Source organism: Aquarana catesbeiana, linkage group LG10 (assembly GCF_042186555.1).
Source record: "Aquarana catesbeiana isolate 2022-GZ linkage group LG10, ASM4218655v1, whole genome shotgun sequence".
Taxonomy (NCBI): domain Eukaryota; kingdom Metazoa; phylum Chordata; class Amphibia; order Anura; family Ranidae; genus Aquarana; species Aquarana catesbeiana.
Window position 1 is genome coordinate 253,030,452 of NC_133333.1, and position 16,009 is coordinate 253,046,460.

Consider the following 16,009-nt stretch of genomic DNA (forward strand, 5'->3'; position numbering starts at 1 on the left):
TTCTGTTGTATTCTCTCATGAGAAAATACATGATGCCCCTTAAATTCTACATCATGGCTGCACCCTGTATTAAATGTGTATTCATAAAATAAGATTTTATATAAATTTTAAAAAATATAAAGCAGCAGTTTAAAACATATCAGCTTTGCAAAATACTTTTATAAAAATTATGGACCCAAAAACGATATAGTTCCCCTTAAGCCACTCCCCAAATCATTGCAAGACTGCTCATGATATATATCATTCCCTTTTCTGCGGCACAGAAATAATTGTTATAATAAAGTAGCGGTGTCTGAAGACAATCGTGCTGTGCAGACCTGAACCTTTCCGCTGCTGAACAGAGTCTTGGGACTAATTTACTTTCCATTCTATTCACAATACAAGGATTAGAGCTCATTACTTCCCATCGCCTGGCAGGATCCTGTATGAGATAGTAACTGTATCAGCTGGGCGAGCTATCACTGTGGAAATCGGATCGAATGTGATTATGGTAATGACCCGTGTTGCCATGCCCAGGCAGTCTCCAGACAGCACTCAGGCCGATTGGATACATCGGGAAGGAATGGCCTTCACACTCAGCTGCCATTAGGATGGCCATGTGCACATTGGGAACTGAGGATCAGAGCCGGGACAAGCGGTGGGCAGGAGGGACGGCTGCCCTGGGCGCCATGGTATCACATGAGGTTGGGGGGGGGCGTGGAGTGTGGGGGGGGGATCCTACCTATAAGCTGGCAGGAGTAGTGGCAGCAGCTTCTGAGTAACAAACATTTGTGCTGAGGAGCAAATTTGGGGGGCGACAGTGACGTAGGGTTTGTTTTAGGAGGCAAAATTTGAGGGGGTTTGTGCTAGGAGGGGGGATTTGGGAGGTAGGGGATTTGTGTTAGGAAGGGGGGGATTGTGCTAGTAGGGATCATTGGGGGGATTTGTGCTAGGAGGGGGATTTGGGAGGTGGGGGATGTGTACTAATAAGGATGATTGGGGGATCTGTGCTAGGAGAGGGGATTTGGGAGGTGGGGGATTTGTGTTAGGAGAGGGGATTTGGGCAGTGGGGGATGTGTTGTACTAATAGGGATGATTGGGGCATTTGGGAGGTGGGGGATTTGTGTTAGGAAGGGGGATTGGGGGGGTGGGGATATGTGCTAGTGGGGATGATTGGGGGGATTTGTGCTAGGGGGTGGGATGGGAGGAAATTTGTGCTAGGAGGGGGGATTTGTGTTAGGAAGGGGGATTGGGGGGGGGGGTTGTCCTAGGAGAGGGGATTTGGGAGGTGGGGGATATGTACTAGTAAGGATGATTGGGGGATTTGTGCTAGGAGGGGGGATGGGGGGGATTTGTGTTAGGAAGGGGGATTGGGGGGGGGTTGTCCTAGCAGAGGGGATTTGGGAGGTGGGGAATGTGTACTAGTAAGGATGATTGGGGGATTTGTGCTAGGGGGGGGGATGGGGGGGAGAATTTGTGCTAGGAGAGGGGATTTGGGAGGTGGGGGATTTGTGTTAGGAAGGGGGATTGGGGGGGGATTTGTGCTAGGAGAGCGGATTTGGGTAGTGGGGGATGTGTTGTACTAGTACGGATGATTGGGGGATTTGTGCTAGGAGGGGGGGATGGGGGGGAGAATTTGGGATGGGGGGGGGAATTTGTGCTAGGAGAGGGGATTTGGGAGGTGGGGGATTTGTGTTAGGAAGGGGGATTGGGGGGGATTTGTGCTAGGAGAGCGGATTTGGGTAGTGGGGGATGTGTTGTACTAGTACGGATGATTGGGGGATTTGTGCTAGGAGGGGGGGATGGGGGGGGAGAATTTGGGATGGGGGGGAGAATTTGTGCTAGGAGAGGGGATTTGGGAGGTGGGGGATTTGTGTTAGGAAGGGGGATTGGGGGGGGATTTGTGCTAGGAGAACCGATTTGGGTAGTGGGGGATGTGTTGTACTAGTACGGATGATTGGGGCATTTGTGCTAGGAGGGGGGATTTGGGAGGTAGGGGATTTGTGTTAGGAAGGGGGTTGGGAAGGGGGGGATTTGTGCTAGGAGAGGGAGATTTAGGAGGTGGGGGATGTGTACTAGTAGGGATGATTGGGGGATTTGTGCTAGAAGGAGGGGAGATTTGTGCTAGGAGAGGGGATTTGGGAGGTGGGGGGCAAGGATTTATGCTCAGAGAGGAAATTTGAGGATTTGTGCCAGGAGGGGATCGGGGTGGCGGGGCAAAGATTTGGTTGGGAATTTCAGTGGGAGAGGGGATGGGGGGGAGTTGTACTGGAAGAGAAGGAGTTTTTGTTTGGGGAGAATTTTATCTTGCAAAGGGATATTAGGATTGGGGATAAGTGTGCAGATTAGTCCTCAGTTGAATTGAATCTAATACAGGAGGTGTGTTGCCAGATCACCAAGTGAAAACACCGGGGGGGGGCCTAAAAAAGAAAACGAATGCAGCCGCCACATCTAACGATTGGTAAGCTGCCATATATATTCCAGGGAAGAGCCGACTTCTAGGCCCTTAACCCTTGCAGAGTGGGGGGGGGGGGGGGGATTTCCCCTTTTCCCGGCATTAGATGAACAAGAGGTGAGTGGGGGGGGGACTTTCCTAAATTTCTTTTTAATAAAGATGTAGAGAGGACCCAGAATCAATAAAACCATTACCATATTTTCCACCGTCCGAAGATACTTTGCGCACTGCATGTGCCCGTTGTACTCGGCGAGGTCGGCGGCGGTGTACCCGTCATTGTCCTTAATTCCGAGCTTGACTCCATTCACCACAAGGATCTGACAGCACTGAAAACAAAAAACACAACAATGCCATGAGAGTGCTGACTGTACTACCTATACAGGGGGGGGGGGGGGGCATCAATGAATATTTTAGGTATATGAACCCATCACTGATCCCTGGATACCCAGATGTCCCATACATACACCGGTAGCTTGATGATAACTGACTTATTTGCATACCAAACATTTTTATACAACTTTTTCTGAACATATAAAGCTTTTATCTGGTACATTGTATTAATAATAGTCACATTATTGTTTTTAAAGAAAAATCCCCCGTGGTGCACTCAATAACGCTGTGAGCTATAAGCAAGAGAGTCTTGTAAGATACCGGAAATAACCACCAGGGGGGCGCGGAGAGCTGGCGTCTGCACACATAGTTAGAAATGTAACAATCTAATAAAGCTTATAAAAAAAACACAAGAAGACTGATGAAGGGACCTTCTCCCCGAAACGCGTTTCCCATGATCCTCTGCAGATTGGACACAAGCAGGAGGTTGATTTCGGATGTTTATCTGGTGTGGAGGTGTCCATCCCGGCTACAGCAATCGGCGGTCCCCGGGGCATTTCCGATATTCTCACAGCATCTCCAGCCTGATGATCGTCTCCATATAGGTTCATGACAATCCCCCCCCCCCAGAGTGCATACATTATTCATTTTATTTGTGCTATTTTAAATAATGTTATGAGGTTGCTTGGCGCCTTTCTTTTTCTCTCGTTTTCCTTTTTTTTTTTAATTATTATTTTAGGCTGATAAATGCAAAAAGAATGTTAAAAAAATGTGGCGTTTTTATTTATTTTTTTTATAGAAGACAATTAGTTACAATTAAAAATGAAGGAGACTGTATATACAACTGCAGCCTCAAGATGGCAGTGTTCTCATGCAGGCTTCTATTTTTGCTTTTTTTCCCCCATTTTTATTTTACTAATTATTATTATTTATTTTTTTTTATTACTTGACTATTACATCTACAATTAAAAATGATGGCACTGCAGTCTCATGGTTCGCTCCGGTTCTCAGGCATCCGTGGGTACTCAGGCTGTCAATGACAATGGGACTGAGAGCCAGCAGCCACACAAAGTGTCAGCTCCCAAATGGAAGGAGGTCTTTAAATAAACATCCTAAGCACTATATGGCAATGCTGGGGACAAACTTAGGGCTCCTTTACACTTTGCTTCCACTTTACCACACATTAAAGAGCCTACCGCTTCAACGTGCTTTTTTGATGTGTTTTTGATGCTTCGGTGATGCTCTTTTGAAGCTTTAATGTAGATTGTGAAATGCCCCGTGTGGGTGCGTTGATTTTCTATTTGTTTTAAAGGGGCCCAGTAGATCCCCAGCTCATTAGTGCCCCCACTCAGCAGATCCCCAGCTCATTAGTGCCCCCACTCAGCAGATCCCCAGCTCATTATTACCCCTACTCAGCAGATCCCCAGTTCATTATTACCCCTACTCAGCAGATCCACAGCTCATTAGTACCCCCACTCAGTAGATCCCCAGCTCATTAGTACCCCTACTCAGCAGATCCTCAGCTCATTAGTACCCCCACTCAGCAGATCCCCAGCTCATTAGTACCCCCAACATTTCAGAAATGGATTCTGGACAGCCGCACTGCGATAAAAGCCTTTATTGTAATGAATAGTCAACGTTCATGTGACAACAGAAGCAGGACAACCAACTGACGCATTTCTCAACATGACTAAGCAACAATGATGTTGTGAAACATGTCAGCTGCTTGTCCTGCTCTTGTTGTCACATGAACGTTGACTATTCATTACAATAAAGGCTTTTATCACAGTGCGGCTGTCCAGAATCCATTTCTTCAATATTGCTCATGCTGAGCCTGCACCTGGCTTCCACTTTGAGGAGGACGTTTTCTTCAGTAACCCATCTGGAGCGGTTCACCCTTTTGTTCATTAGTGCCCCCACTCAGTAGATCCCCAGCTCATTAGTGCCCCACTCAGTAGATCCCTTGCTCATTAGTACCCCCACTCAGCAGATCCCCAGCTCATTAGTGCCCCACTCAGTAGATCCCTTGCTCATTAGTGCCCCACTCAGCAGATCCCCAGCTCATTAGTGCCCCCACTCAGCAGATCCCCAGCTCATTAGTACCCCCACTCAGTAGATCCCTTGCTCATTAGTACCCCCACTCAGTAGATCCCCAGCTCATTAGTGCCCCCACTCAGCAGATCCCCAGCTCATTAGTACCCCCACTCAGTAGATTCCCAGCTCATTAGTACCCCCACTCAGCAGATCCCCAGCTCATTAGTACCCCCACTCAGTAGATTCCCAGCTCATTAGTACCCCCACTCAGCAGATCCCCAGCTCATTAGTACCCCCACTCAGTAGATCCCCAGCTCATTAGTACCCCCACTCAGCAGATCCATGCACAGTCCATGCGCTCCACAGTGGCTCTGGGACCTCAGGTTTCGCTTTCAGGCGCCCTGCACAGCATCTAACAGCGGCATCTCCGTTCTTACTTCCCCAAAGGCACACTGCGAGACGGTTTTCATTATACCACGCTGGGTGGATCACATGCTTTTTATAGATAGATAGATAGATAGATAGATAGATAGATAGATAGATAGATAGATAGATAGATAGATAGATAGATAGATAATAGATAGATAGATAGATAGCACTTATTTGGCGCCCTCTGCTGTTCATCTTATTGAGAATACAAGACTTCTTCAATCCGAGGAGAGTCCTCAACTGCCCAGATACACAATAGCAGAGTGTCAAAGGGCCTCCCCGAAGACACTGTACAAAGTACAAAGCCAAAACTTTTTCTTTAGTTTTGGATAGAGTGGAGAGGGATTAGAACACCTGTCAGGTTTTTATTGCTGTCTGTGCTTCCATTAGGGAGATTCTCCCTCTCTATTTGTCCTGTTTACCATTATCATTGAAAGTGAAAGTAAAAGAAAATCCCAAATTATAGGTTGTCTCCAGAAAAGTAATAGAGGGGAAATCTTCCAATGGGGACACTAGTTCTGGTGACTTGGGGGGGTCCCCAAGGAATTCCCTTTTTTTGCATTGATTTCCTCTCACTTCCTGTTTGGCTATGGGGCAGGAAGTGAAGGTAAATCTCCCCAATGGGACACAGATGGTGAAAAAAAAAAAAAAAATCTGACAGGGGTTATAACCCTCCATTACTCTATGCAAAATGAAAAAAAAAAAAAAAAAAGTTTTGCCTATAGTTCTACTTTAACCACTTGCCAACCAGGCAATAGCGGAATGACAGCTGCGGCACGGTCGGCTATTTCTGGGAGGGCATACAATGATGTCTTCCCAGACTCGCGCTTCCTGCACGCCCCTGGGGGAGCGCACACAAAAGTGTCCATGCTCGCCGGGTTCCCCGGACCCAGTGCATCACGGATCACAGTAAAGGGCCAATGACATCGGCTCTTTACCACGTGATCGCTCCCTCTAATGACAGAGCGATCCCTTGTCAATAAACCGGCGCATGTCCGGTTCAGCTCCTCCCCTCTCGTCGCACGATGCACATACCGATCGGTACAGCATGCGAGGAGAGGAGGAAGGGTGCAGCAGCACTCACCCCTGCCTCATTCATGCCTCATTCATGCCCATCTGTGCCTCAGCCATGCCACATCCATGCCACATCCGTGCCTCATCCGTGGTCATTCATGCCACATCAGTGCTCATTTATGCCACATCCGTGCCACATCCATGCCACATCCGTGCCTCATCCATACCACATCCGTGCCTCATCCGTGGTCATTCATGCCACATGAGTGCTCATTTATGCCACATCCATGCCACATCTGTGCCACATCCATGCCTCATCCATGCCACATTTGTGCCTCATCCGTGGTCATTCATGCCACATCAGTGCTCATTTATGCCACATCCGTGCCTCATCAGTGCCTCATCCATACCACATCCATACCACATAAGTGCCTCATCCATGCCACATCCGTGCCTCATCCACGGTCATTCATGCCACATCAGTGCTCATTTATGCCACTACAGTGCTTATCAGTGCCCTACAGTGCCTTACAGAAGTATGATAGGTAGTCAGGAAATTCGATTTGTAATTTTATGTCACTAGAACCCCTGAAGGCGCTCCCTGCATGTTGGGCCTCTGTATGTGGCCAGGCTGTGTAAAGTCTCACACATGTGGTATCGCCATACTCAGGAGGAGTAGCAGAATGTATTTTGGGGTGTAATTTGTGGTATGCACGGAATATGACACTTTTGTGAATAAAAAACAAAATTAAAAAAAAAAAATCTTAATTTTGCAAAGAATTGTGGAAACATTTACAACTTCAAAAACCTCACCGCGCCTCTTACTAAACACCTTGGACTGTCTACTTTCCAAAAGGGGGTCATTTGGGGGGTATTTGTACTTTCCAGGCTTGTTAGTGTCTCAAGAAATGAGATTGGCCCTCAGTACTTCAGGTGTGATTCATTTTCAACGATTGGCACCATAGATTGTAGACTCTCTAACTTTCACAAAGACCAAATAATTTACACTGATTTATGTTATTTTTTTACCAAAAATATGTAGCAGTATAACTTTTGGCCAAAATTTAAAAAAAAAAAATGACTAATTTGCAAAATTTTATAACCGAAATGAAGAAAAATGCATTTTTTTTTTTACAAAATTTTTGGTCTTTTTTTCATTTATAGCACAAAAAAAAAATAAAAACCCCAGAGGTGATTGAATACCAACAAAAGAAAGCTCTATTTGTGGGAAGAAAATGATAAAAATGTCCTATGTGTACAGTGTCACAAGACCGCGCAATTGTCATTCAAAGTGCGACAGCGCTGAAAACTGAAAATTGGCCTGGGCAGGAAGGGGGTGAAAGTGCCCAGGCCCAGACCGAATATTTTGAAAGAAAAAAAAAATCTTTCATAGGTTGTAATAAAATTTTGCAAACAGGTAATTTTTCTCTTTCACTGATGGGCACTGATAGGCAGCAGTGATGGGCACTGATAGGTGGCACTGATGAGGAGGCACTTATGGGCACTTATTAGCCGCACTGGTGGGCACAGATTGGCAGATTGGTTCTAATGACAAAAGCTGCAGGGTCAGCATCCCTTTAGAAGTAGGTAACCCTTGGGGAGCATGTCACCAAAAGTCAAATTCATATTGCAGGAGATGTCCAAAATTCAACTTGTCATGCACCTAAAGGGACAGCCAGAATTCCTCCTCTAAAGGGTGACGGATGCTGCTGAAAACACAAGCCATTCTTCATGTAAACATGTAGCCCAATGAGAAGTACAGCTTCCTATCATCATGGACAGTTTATATTGCAGTTTTCTTGTGTTTAGCTATTTGGACATTAAATAATGAAAAGGTACAAAGTTTGGAAAAATCATTTAAAAAAAAAATCACCTCCAATTCTCCGTTCTCGGCGGCGTCATGCAGAGGGGTTCCCCCGAACTTGTCAGTGCTCATGTCCCCTCCATGGAGGAGGAGCCAGCTCAGGACCTTGGCATGACCCCTACTGGAGGCAAAGTGCATGGCGGTGGCTCCATCCGTGTCCCGCTCAGAGAGACTGATATCCGTGAAACTCATCTGGAGGAATCAAGAAAAGAAGAGTTACAATACAATACCGAGTACAACACAATCCCATACTAGAGTGGCCCTTTATCATATTCTGTCCCTGTAGGATTTCTGCACAGTTATTAGAAGACACTTAGATGACGGGTTTAGTTTTCTGGTATCTTTAGTTGCAAAAATGAATACATTACACCAGTGGTCTCCAAACTGTGGCCCTTTGCTTGCCTTTATCCGGCCCTTGGGGTACTATTCCTCCCACTGACACCAATGATGGGGCCCTATTCCTCCCACTGATACCAATGATGGGGCCCTATTCCTCCCACTGACACCAATGATGGGGCACTATTCCTCCCACTGATACCAATGATGGGGCACTATTCCTCCCACTGATACCAATGATGGGGCACTATTCCTCCCACTGACACCAATGATGGGGCACTATTCCTCCCACTGACACCAATGATGGGGCACTATTCCTCCCACTGAAACCAATGATGGGGCACTATTCCTCCCACTGACACCAATGATGGGGCACTATTCCTCCCACTGACACCAATGATGGGGCACTATTCCTCCCACTGATACCAATGATGGGGCACTATTCCTCCCACTGACACCAATGATGGGGCACTATTCCTCCCACTGACACCAATGATGGGGCACTATTCCTCCCACTGACACCAATGATGGGGCACTATTCCTCCCACTGATACCAATGATGGGGCACTATTCCTCCCACTGATACCAATGATGGGGCACTATTCCTTCCACTGATACCAATGATGGGGCACTATTCCTCCCACTGATACCAATGATGGGGCACTATTCCTCCCACTGACACTAATGATGGGCCCCTATTCATCTCATTGACACTAATGACGGGGCACTATTCATCTCACTGACATCAATGTTGGGGAAATACAGTGTCTGCCAGCATTACCCTCTTCTGAAAATACCAGTTGACCGGCTGCCATGTTGATCCTGTGGTTTCACTAGTGCGGAGTATACTTTTAAACGGCTGAACCAGAACAAGAATACAAATCAGGAGTTCTTTCTTCACTTGCTGCATGCTTGTTCCGGCACAGCGATTCGGATTCAGTACTGAAGCCAGCGGATCAGCATGACGGTCAGCAAAAGTATGTCAGCGATAGTAGCCAGCATGGCCCCCATTTGACAGGCTTCCTTTACCCTCCAGTTGTACTTACCAGCCAAACAATGACTGTACTGTGACCCATCTGAGCGGCTGCGTGCAATGGGGTCATTCCATCCACCGCTCGGATATGGGGGTCGGCCCCGCAGTCCTTCGCCAGGTACTCTATGACCTCCAAGTGTCCTTCCTGGCAGGCTAAGTAGAGGGGTGTGGCACCGTTCTTTGTCTGGGAATTTATTGCACTGCAAAAAATAAAATAAAATATTGTTAATGGTTTCCCTTCGATATGAAGTCATCAAGCAGAGCTCTGGGCACAAACATTGTTATTTACATAAATCTCTCAATAAGCCACAAAGGACATAAATCCACTTTGTGAGCACCAAATGCCTTTGCAAACCCAGATATTACCTTGTAAAAGATCATCACTGTGCTGTACATACCCTGTGCAGAGAGCGGAGCTGTGGGAGGGGCCGAGCAGGCTCCACCCACTACAGAAAACGACATAAGGGGGCGGAGACAAGACCACCTCCCCTGCACAAGGAGAGAGAGCAGATCTGTGGGATGCTCCACCTACTACAGAAAACTACAGGAGAGGGGTGGAGACAAGACCAGTCCCCCTGCACAAGGATAGAGAGCAGAGCTGTGGGAGGGGCCAGCAGGCTCCACCCACTACAGAAAACTACAAAAGGGAGCGGAGACAAGACCACTTCCCCTGCACAAGGATAGAGAGCAGAGCTGTGGGATGCTCCACCCACTACAGAAAACTATGGGAGGGGGATGGAGACAAGACCAGTCCTCCTGCACAAGGATAGAGAGCAGAGCTGTGGGATGGGCCCAGCAGGCTCCACTCCGCCCACTTTTTTTGCATAATGTGAAAGATGATGTTAAGCCGAGTGAAATATGAAATACCTAACATGTCACGCTTTAAAATTGCGCACACTCGTGGAATGGCGACAAACTACGGTACTTAAAAATCTCCATAGGCGACGCTTTAACATTTTTTACAGGTTACATGTTTAGAGTTACAGAGGAGGTCTAGCATTAAAATTATTGCTCTCGCTCTAACGATCGCCACAATACCTCACATGTGTGGTTTGGATGTCATTTACATATGTGGGCGCGACCTACGTACACGTTTGCTTCTGGGCGTGAGCACGCGGGGACGGGGGGGGGGACGGGGGGGCGTTTTCAATTTTTATTTATTTTTTATTATTTTATTTTTTATTGTTTATTTTATTTTTATTCTTTATTTTGACACTTTCTTTTTACTTTTTTTTTTAATCACTTTTATTCCAATTACAAGAAATGTAAAAATCCCTTGTAATAAAGGTCCTCTTTACAGAGAGATCTGGGGGTCTATAAGTCCTCACATCTCTCCTCTAGGTTGGGAAGCCTGGGAAATAAATAAATAAAACAATCCTGGCTTCACAGCCGAGACAGCGGCATTATTTCAAATGCAGAGGCCGGGGGGGGGGGGGCGTGACGTCATAACATCGTGCCCGGCCTCCAAACAATCATAGAGACATCCGGGGGGCCATCTGGCCTGCTGGATTCTCTATGGTGAACTTCCGTCATGAACCGGTTGAACATTGGTGTCCTTCTCCCTCTCGTTGATCATATGGTCGAGCCCAAGGAAGCACTGGAGGGCGGCGGAAGGGGGGCGTCCCCTCCCTCTGCCTGTAAGAACGACCAAGAGGCTGAACAGCCACTATGATTGTTCTTACGGTGAAGGGAATCGCCGGCTCTAAAAGATGATATCTGAATGATGTCTGTAGCTGCACCCATCATTCGGATATTCCCGCTCAAATTCAACAACGTCATATGATGTCGCTGGGTAGCTCTGCGCCCCGAGCCCACCCCTTTTTGAAGCCAATTAGAGCCTCAGCCTCTAATCACATGCTTCAAAAAAAAAAAAAAACCCCATTGGAATCCATGCGTCCGGCGCCCCGAATGTAGATTAGGGGACCAGGCGCATGGATTAGGGGGGCGGCGCCCCCCCAATGGACGGGACAGCCCTGCCACTGGCCAAACTTCTGCAAAGGCCACAGTAAAAAGTAACGGCACCAGATTCTGAATGCTCCAGTTGTAGTAAATCTCCGTGACTGGTTTGTAAAATAAAAAGAACTTGGTGGAAGTTTCTGCTTCAAGTGATTGTAAAGGGTTCGTTTTTTTTTTTTGTTTTTTTTTAAATAACAAACACGTCATACTTACCTCCACTGTGCAGCTCGTTTTGCACAGAGTGGCCCCTTTTTTCATGTCACTTTTGATCTCAGGACATTTTGCAAAAAATCAAACCTTTTCCTGCATATTGTGGGGAAAGCAACTCAATGCAATCTTCTTATTCTCCACTAGGGGGCGATGTTTCACACAGAAGTTTTGGCTGGTCCTTTGCATTAGCTGACCCCATTCCACACATATTTGAATAATTCATTTACTGCAGACAGTTTTACAAGTTTTTTTTTTTTTTTTGAAGCACACTGAGAAATCCACTATTCTTTAGATGTCTAACTATAATTAAAAAAAAAAAAAAAAAAATTCTGTAATGTACACTCATCCAGATCTTTAATCTTTTCATTTGCGATGAAAAAAGTCAAATCCTTTCTATTTGGCAGATGTAGAAGTTTGGACCTCGGGTGATACCATTTATTCGGTGATACCATTTATTGATCGATACCATTTATTCGGTGACACTATTAATTGGCTCACTAAACAGATTGTAGTGCGTGTTTTCGCAGTGCGCACGTCTCTTTTTCCTGCAACAAATGCAAACTTTTTTTTTTTTTGTACAACAAGCAAAGCAATGCAGATCCTCCGAATGGGAAAAATGAGAGTCACCCCCCCGCCTAGAGCCGGAATGTCAGATATTTTTATGCACACCCAAAGATCAATTCACCAAATTAATGCTTACAAGCCTCCAGAGGCAATGTCGTCACATTGGATTTAATGGTTCTGGCCCCAAGAGCTCACGCTCCAACAACACTGTATACAACTTTAAACTCATTGTAAATCCTAACATGTTACTAAAGTTCTGTGCATCATAAACAACCGCTTTTTTTTTAATGTTATTTATTTATTTTTTTTCTTTGTTTCATCTGAGTGATCTCCTGCTGCCTCTTTGCAGCCACTTCCTGTCTACATGCACCCCAGCAATGGCTGCATTGCATTTCTTAGGGAAGGCTTTTTTTTTTTTTTTTTTGGTGACATCAGTGGACTGCGCCTGCGTAATAGATGTTGAAACTGCCACTTGTAGCCTCCCTTGTAATCCTGCTTGACAGGGTGACAACGCAGGAGCGCAATTGTGAGACACGGACAGAGCGTTGTCACCGTAATACAGGAAGTGCCTGAACAGGGGCTAGCATGGTGGGGTCTCCAGATTTACTTAAAAGAGAAGTATGGGGTTGGGTTTTTTCTCTTAGTATCATACTTAATTAGGTGGTTGCTGCAGCTGCCCCCCCCGACACCTCTGCACTGAGAACTGAGCGATCGAACATCGCCGATCACTCAGTTCTCGCAGCTACGGGAGCAGAGAGCTGATGACTGTCAGTCACAGCTCTCTGCTCTCCCCCCCCCCCTCCTCGCTCACTGGAGCGATGGGCTTTGGAGGGGGCGGGGGGGCATCCGGCTCAGGCTCTCAGTGGCTCGCTGAGGGGCGGAGCCGGGTGTCGGTCCAGGCACCTGGTGGATCCAGACTTTATTGTTGGGATGCCACGGTGCCTGGACTGACTTCTGTGACGTCAGAAAAAGAGCGGACTGGTCACAGGAGTGCAGAACAAACGACTCTCCTGTGATCCATAGGAGAAGTCCAGCCAAATGAGCCCAGGCTGGACTTTCCTTTTAACCACTTGCCGACCAGGCTTTTCCTTTCACTTGTTAACAAGTTTAAATCAGTATTTTTTTTACTAGAAAACTAACTTATAACCCCCACAAATTACACATTTATTTTTAGCAGAGACCCTAGAGAATAAAATGAAAATCGTTGCAATTTTTTACGTCACACGGTATTTGCGCAGCGGTTGTGCAAACGCAATTTTTTGGGAAAAAATACACTTTAATTAATAAAAAAAAACCAAAAACTGTGAAAGATGATGTTACGCCGAGTAAATAGATACCTAACATGTCACGCTTTAAAATTGTGCACACTTGCGGAATGACGTCAAAATACGATACCTAAAAATCTCCATAGGCGAAGTTTTAAATGCCTTTACAGTTTACCAGTCTAGAGTTATGCCCCGTACACACGGTCGGACATTGATCGGACATTCCGACATCAAAATCCTAGGATTTTTTCCGACGGATGTTGGCTCAAACTTGTCTTGCATACACACGGTCACACAAAGTTGTCGGAAAATCCGATCGCTCTGAACGCGGTGACGTAAAACACGTACGTCGGGACTATAAACGGGGCAGTGGCCAATAGCTTTCGTCTCTTCATTTATTCTGAGCATGTGTGGCACTTTGTGCGTCGGATTTGTGTACACACGATCGGAATTTAACCGATCGGATTTTGTTGTCGGAAAATTTTATAGCCTGCTCTCAAACTTTGTGTGTCGGAAATTCCGACGGAAAAAGTCAGACGGAGCCCACACATGAACGGAATTTCCGACAACACAATCCGATCGCACTTTTTCCGTCGGAAAATCCGACCGTGTGTACAGGGCATTAGACCCCTTTCACACTGAGCCGCCCCGGGCATCAGCGGCAAAGCAGTGCTATTTTTAGGGGTTAAATCCCTGCGCAAAACGCAGCTGCAGCGGCGTTTGCCGGCGGTATAGCAGCGCTGCCCCACTGTTTTCAATGGGCAGGGGAGCTTCAGGAGTGGTGAGTGCACTGCTCCTAATGCGCTCCAAAGAAGCTGCTGGCAGGACTTTTTCTGACGTCCTGCCAGCGCACCGCTCCAGTATGAAAGAGAGTGAATGGAGCCGCTATTTCAGGGCGCTTTGCAGGCGCTATTTTTAACGCTATAGCACCTGCATAGCGCCTCAGTGTGAAAGGGATCTTACAGAGAAGATCTAGCACTAGAATTATTGCTCTCGCTCTGACGTTCGCGGCGATACCTCACATGTGTGGTTCAAATACCATTTACATATGCGTGCGCAACTTGCGTATGCGTTCGCTTCTGCCCGCAAGCACAGAGGGATGGGGGCGCTTTAAAAACATTTATATTATTATTTATTTTACTTTTATTATTTTATTTTTACACGGTCTGTTCACATTTTTTTTTTTTTTTTCGATCACTTTTATTCCTATTACAAGGAATGTAAACATCCCTTGTAATAGAAATAAGGATGACAGGTCCTCTTTATGGAAAGATCTGGGGTCAAAAAGACCCCAAATCTTTTCTTTACCTTTAAAAGAAAAAGACATTTCATTGGAAAGCTGGCCGTCTGCTGAAAAAAAAATGGGCGTCTCCTCCTCCATCACGTCGGGTTCCGACTCAAAGCCCAACCAGGGGGTGATGGAACAGATCTCTAATGCCGCGTACACACGGTCGGACTTTTCGGCTACAAAAGTCCGACAGCCTGTCTGACAGAGTTTCGACTGACTTTTTTCAGACTTTTGGCGGACTTTTGGCCGACTTGCGGCAGACTTTCTTAGGAACGGACTTGCCTACATACGATCACACAAAAGTCCGACGGATTCGTACGTGATGACGTACACCGGACTAAAATAAGGAAGTTGATAGCCAGTAGCCAATAGCTGCCCTAGCGTGGGTTTTTGTCCGTCGGACTAGCATACAGACGAGCGGATTTCTGGGTCCGGCGGAGTTACGACGTAAAGATTTGAAGCATGTTTCAAATCTAAAGTCCGTCAGATTTGCGGCTGGAAAAGTCCGCTGAAAGTCCGGGGAAGCCCACACACGATCGGATTGTCAGCCAGCTTTAGTCCGTCGGACTTTTGTAGACGAAAAGTCCGACCGTGTGTACGCGGCATAAGTCTTGAAGATCTGCACTGCTTGGGCCTTATACTTTAGACTCATGGTAGTAGATATGGGTTTTCCTTCATGTCTACAGGGGGAAAGCCTCAGGGACCTGACCAGACTCCTGCATTCTCAGGCCTCCAACGCTTTCTTACCCCCACAGTCATCAGATTTGGCCATGCATGCACAGACCATGATGGTTCCCGCTTGACCCTCAGCAGCAGAGGACCACAAAGAGAAATCTGGAACCATTTGTTGCTCACTCAACTGCACATCACGGTCATGAACCTAGCTCTATTCCCTCTACACTGCTCGATCTTAGACTTTCTAAAACACTCACCCTTTCAGAGTCCTCCTACACCTCACACCGCCCTCCAAGGACAGAAGATCCAGACATCCGGGACCCCTAGAGGTCTTACATTACATGGCAAGTTTTGGAATCGGTGGCACACCGTATGAAGAGATGGACAAGCTCAACCAAGAGATGACAGGCAGAGGTATAACTAGAACATTCACGGCCCCGGTGCAAGAAACCATAAAGGGTCCCCCTGACTGCCGGGGGCCCTTTCTATCGGTCCCAGGGCCCTTGGTCTTGGGGCCCTTCCCTCTGAGCCCAGGGCCCTTCCCTCCAAGCCCAGTGCCTTTTCCTCTGGTCCCAGG

General features: G+C 46.7%; 1 protein-coding gene across 3 annotated transcripts in view; it reads right to left on the bottom strand.

Annotated features, from left to right (window-relative positions):
• The window catches only part of ESPN (espin), a 284,273-nt gene that overhangs the window by 175,508 nt on the left and 92,756 nt on the right, over nucleotides 1-16,009 (bottom strand). For all 3 annotated transcript variants that reach the window (XM_073603648.1, XM_073603646.1, XM_073603647.1), the window contains exons 3-5: nucleotides 9,488-9,674; nucleotides 8,115-8,297; nucleotides 2,629-2,760 (exon numbers count right to left, since the gene is read on the bottom strand). In XM_073603648.1, the coding sequence (XP_073459749.1) occupies nucleotides 2,629-2,760; nucleotides 8,115-8,297; nucleotides 9,488-9,674 (502 nt within the window). The remainder of the gene's footprint in view (nucleotides 1-2,628; nucleotides 2,761-8,114; nucleotides 8,298-9,487; nucleotides 9,675-16,009) is intronic.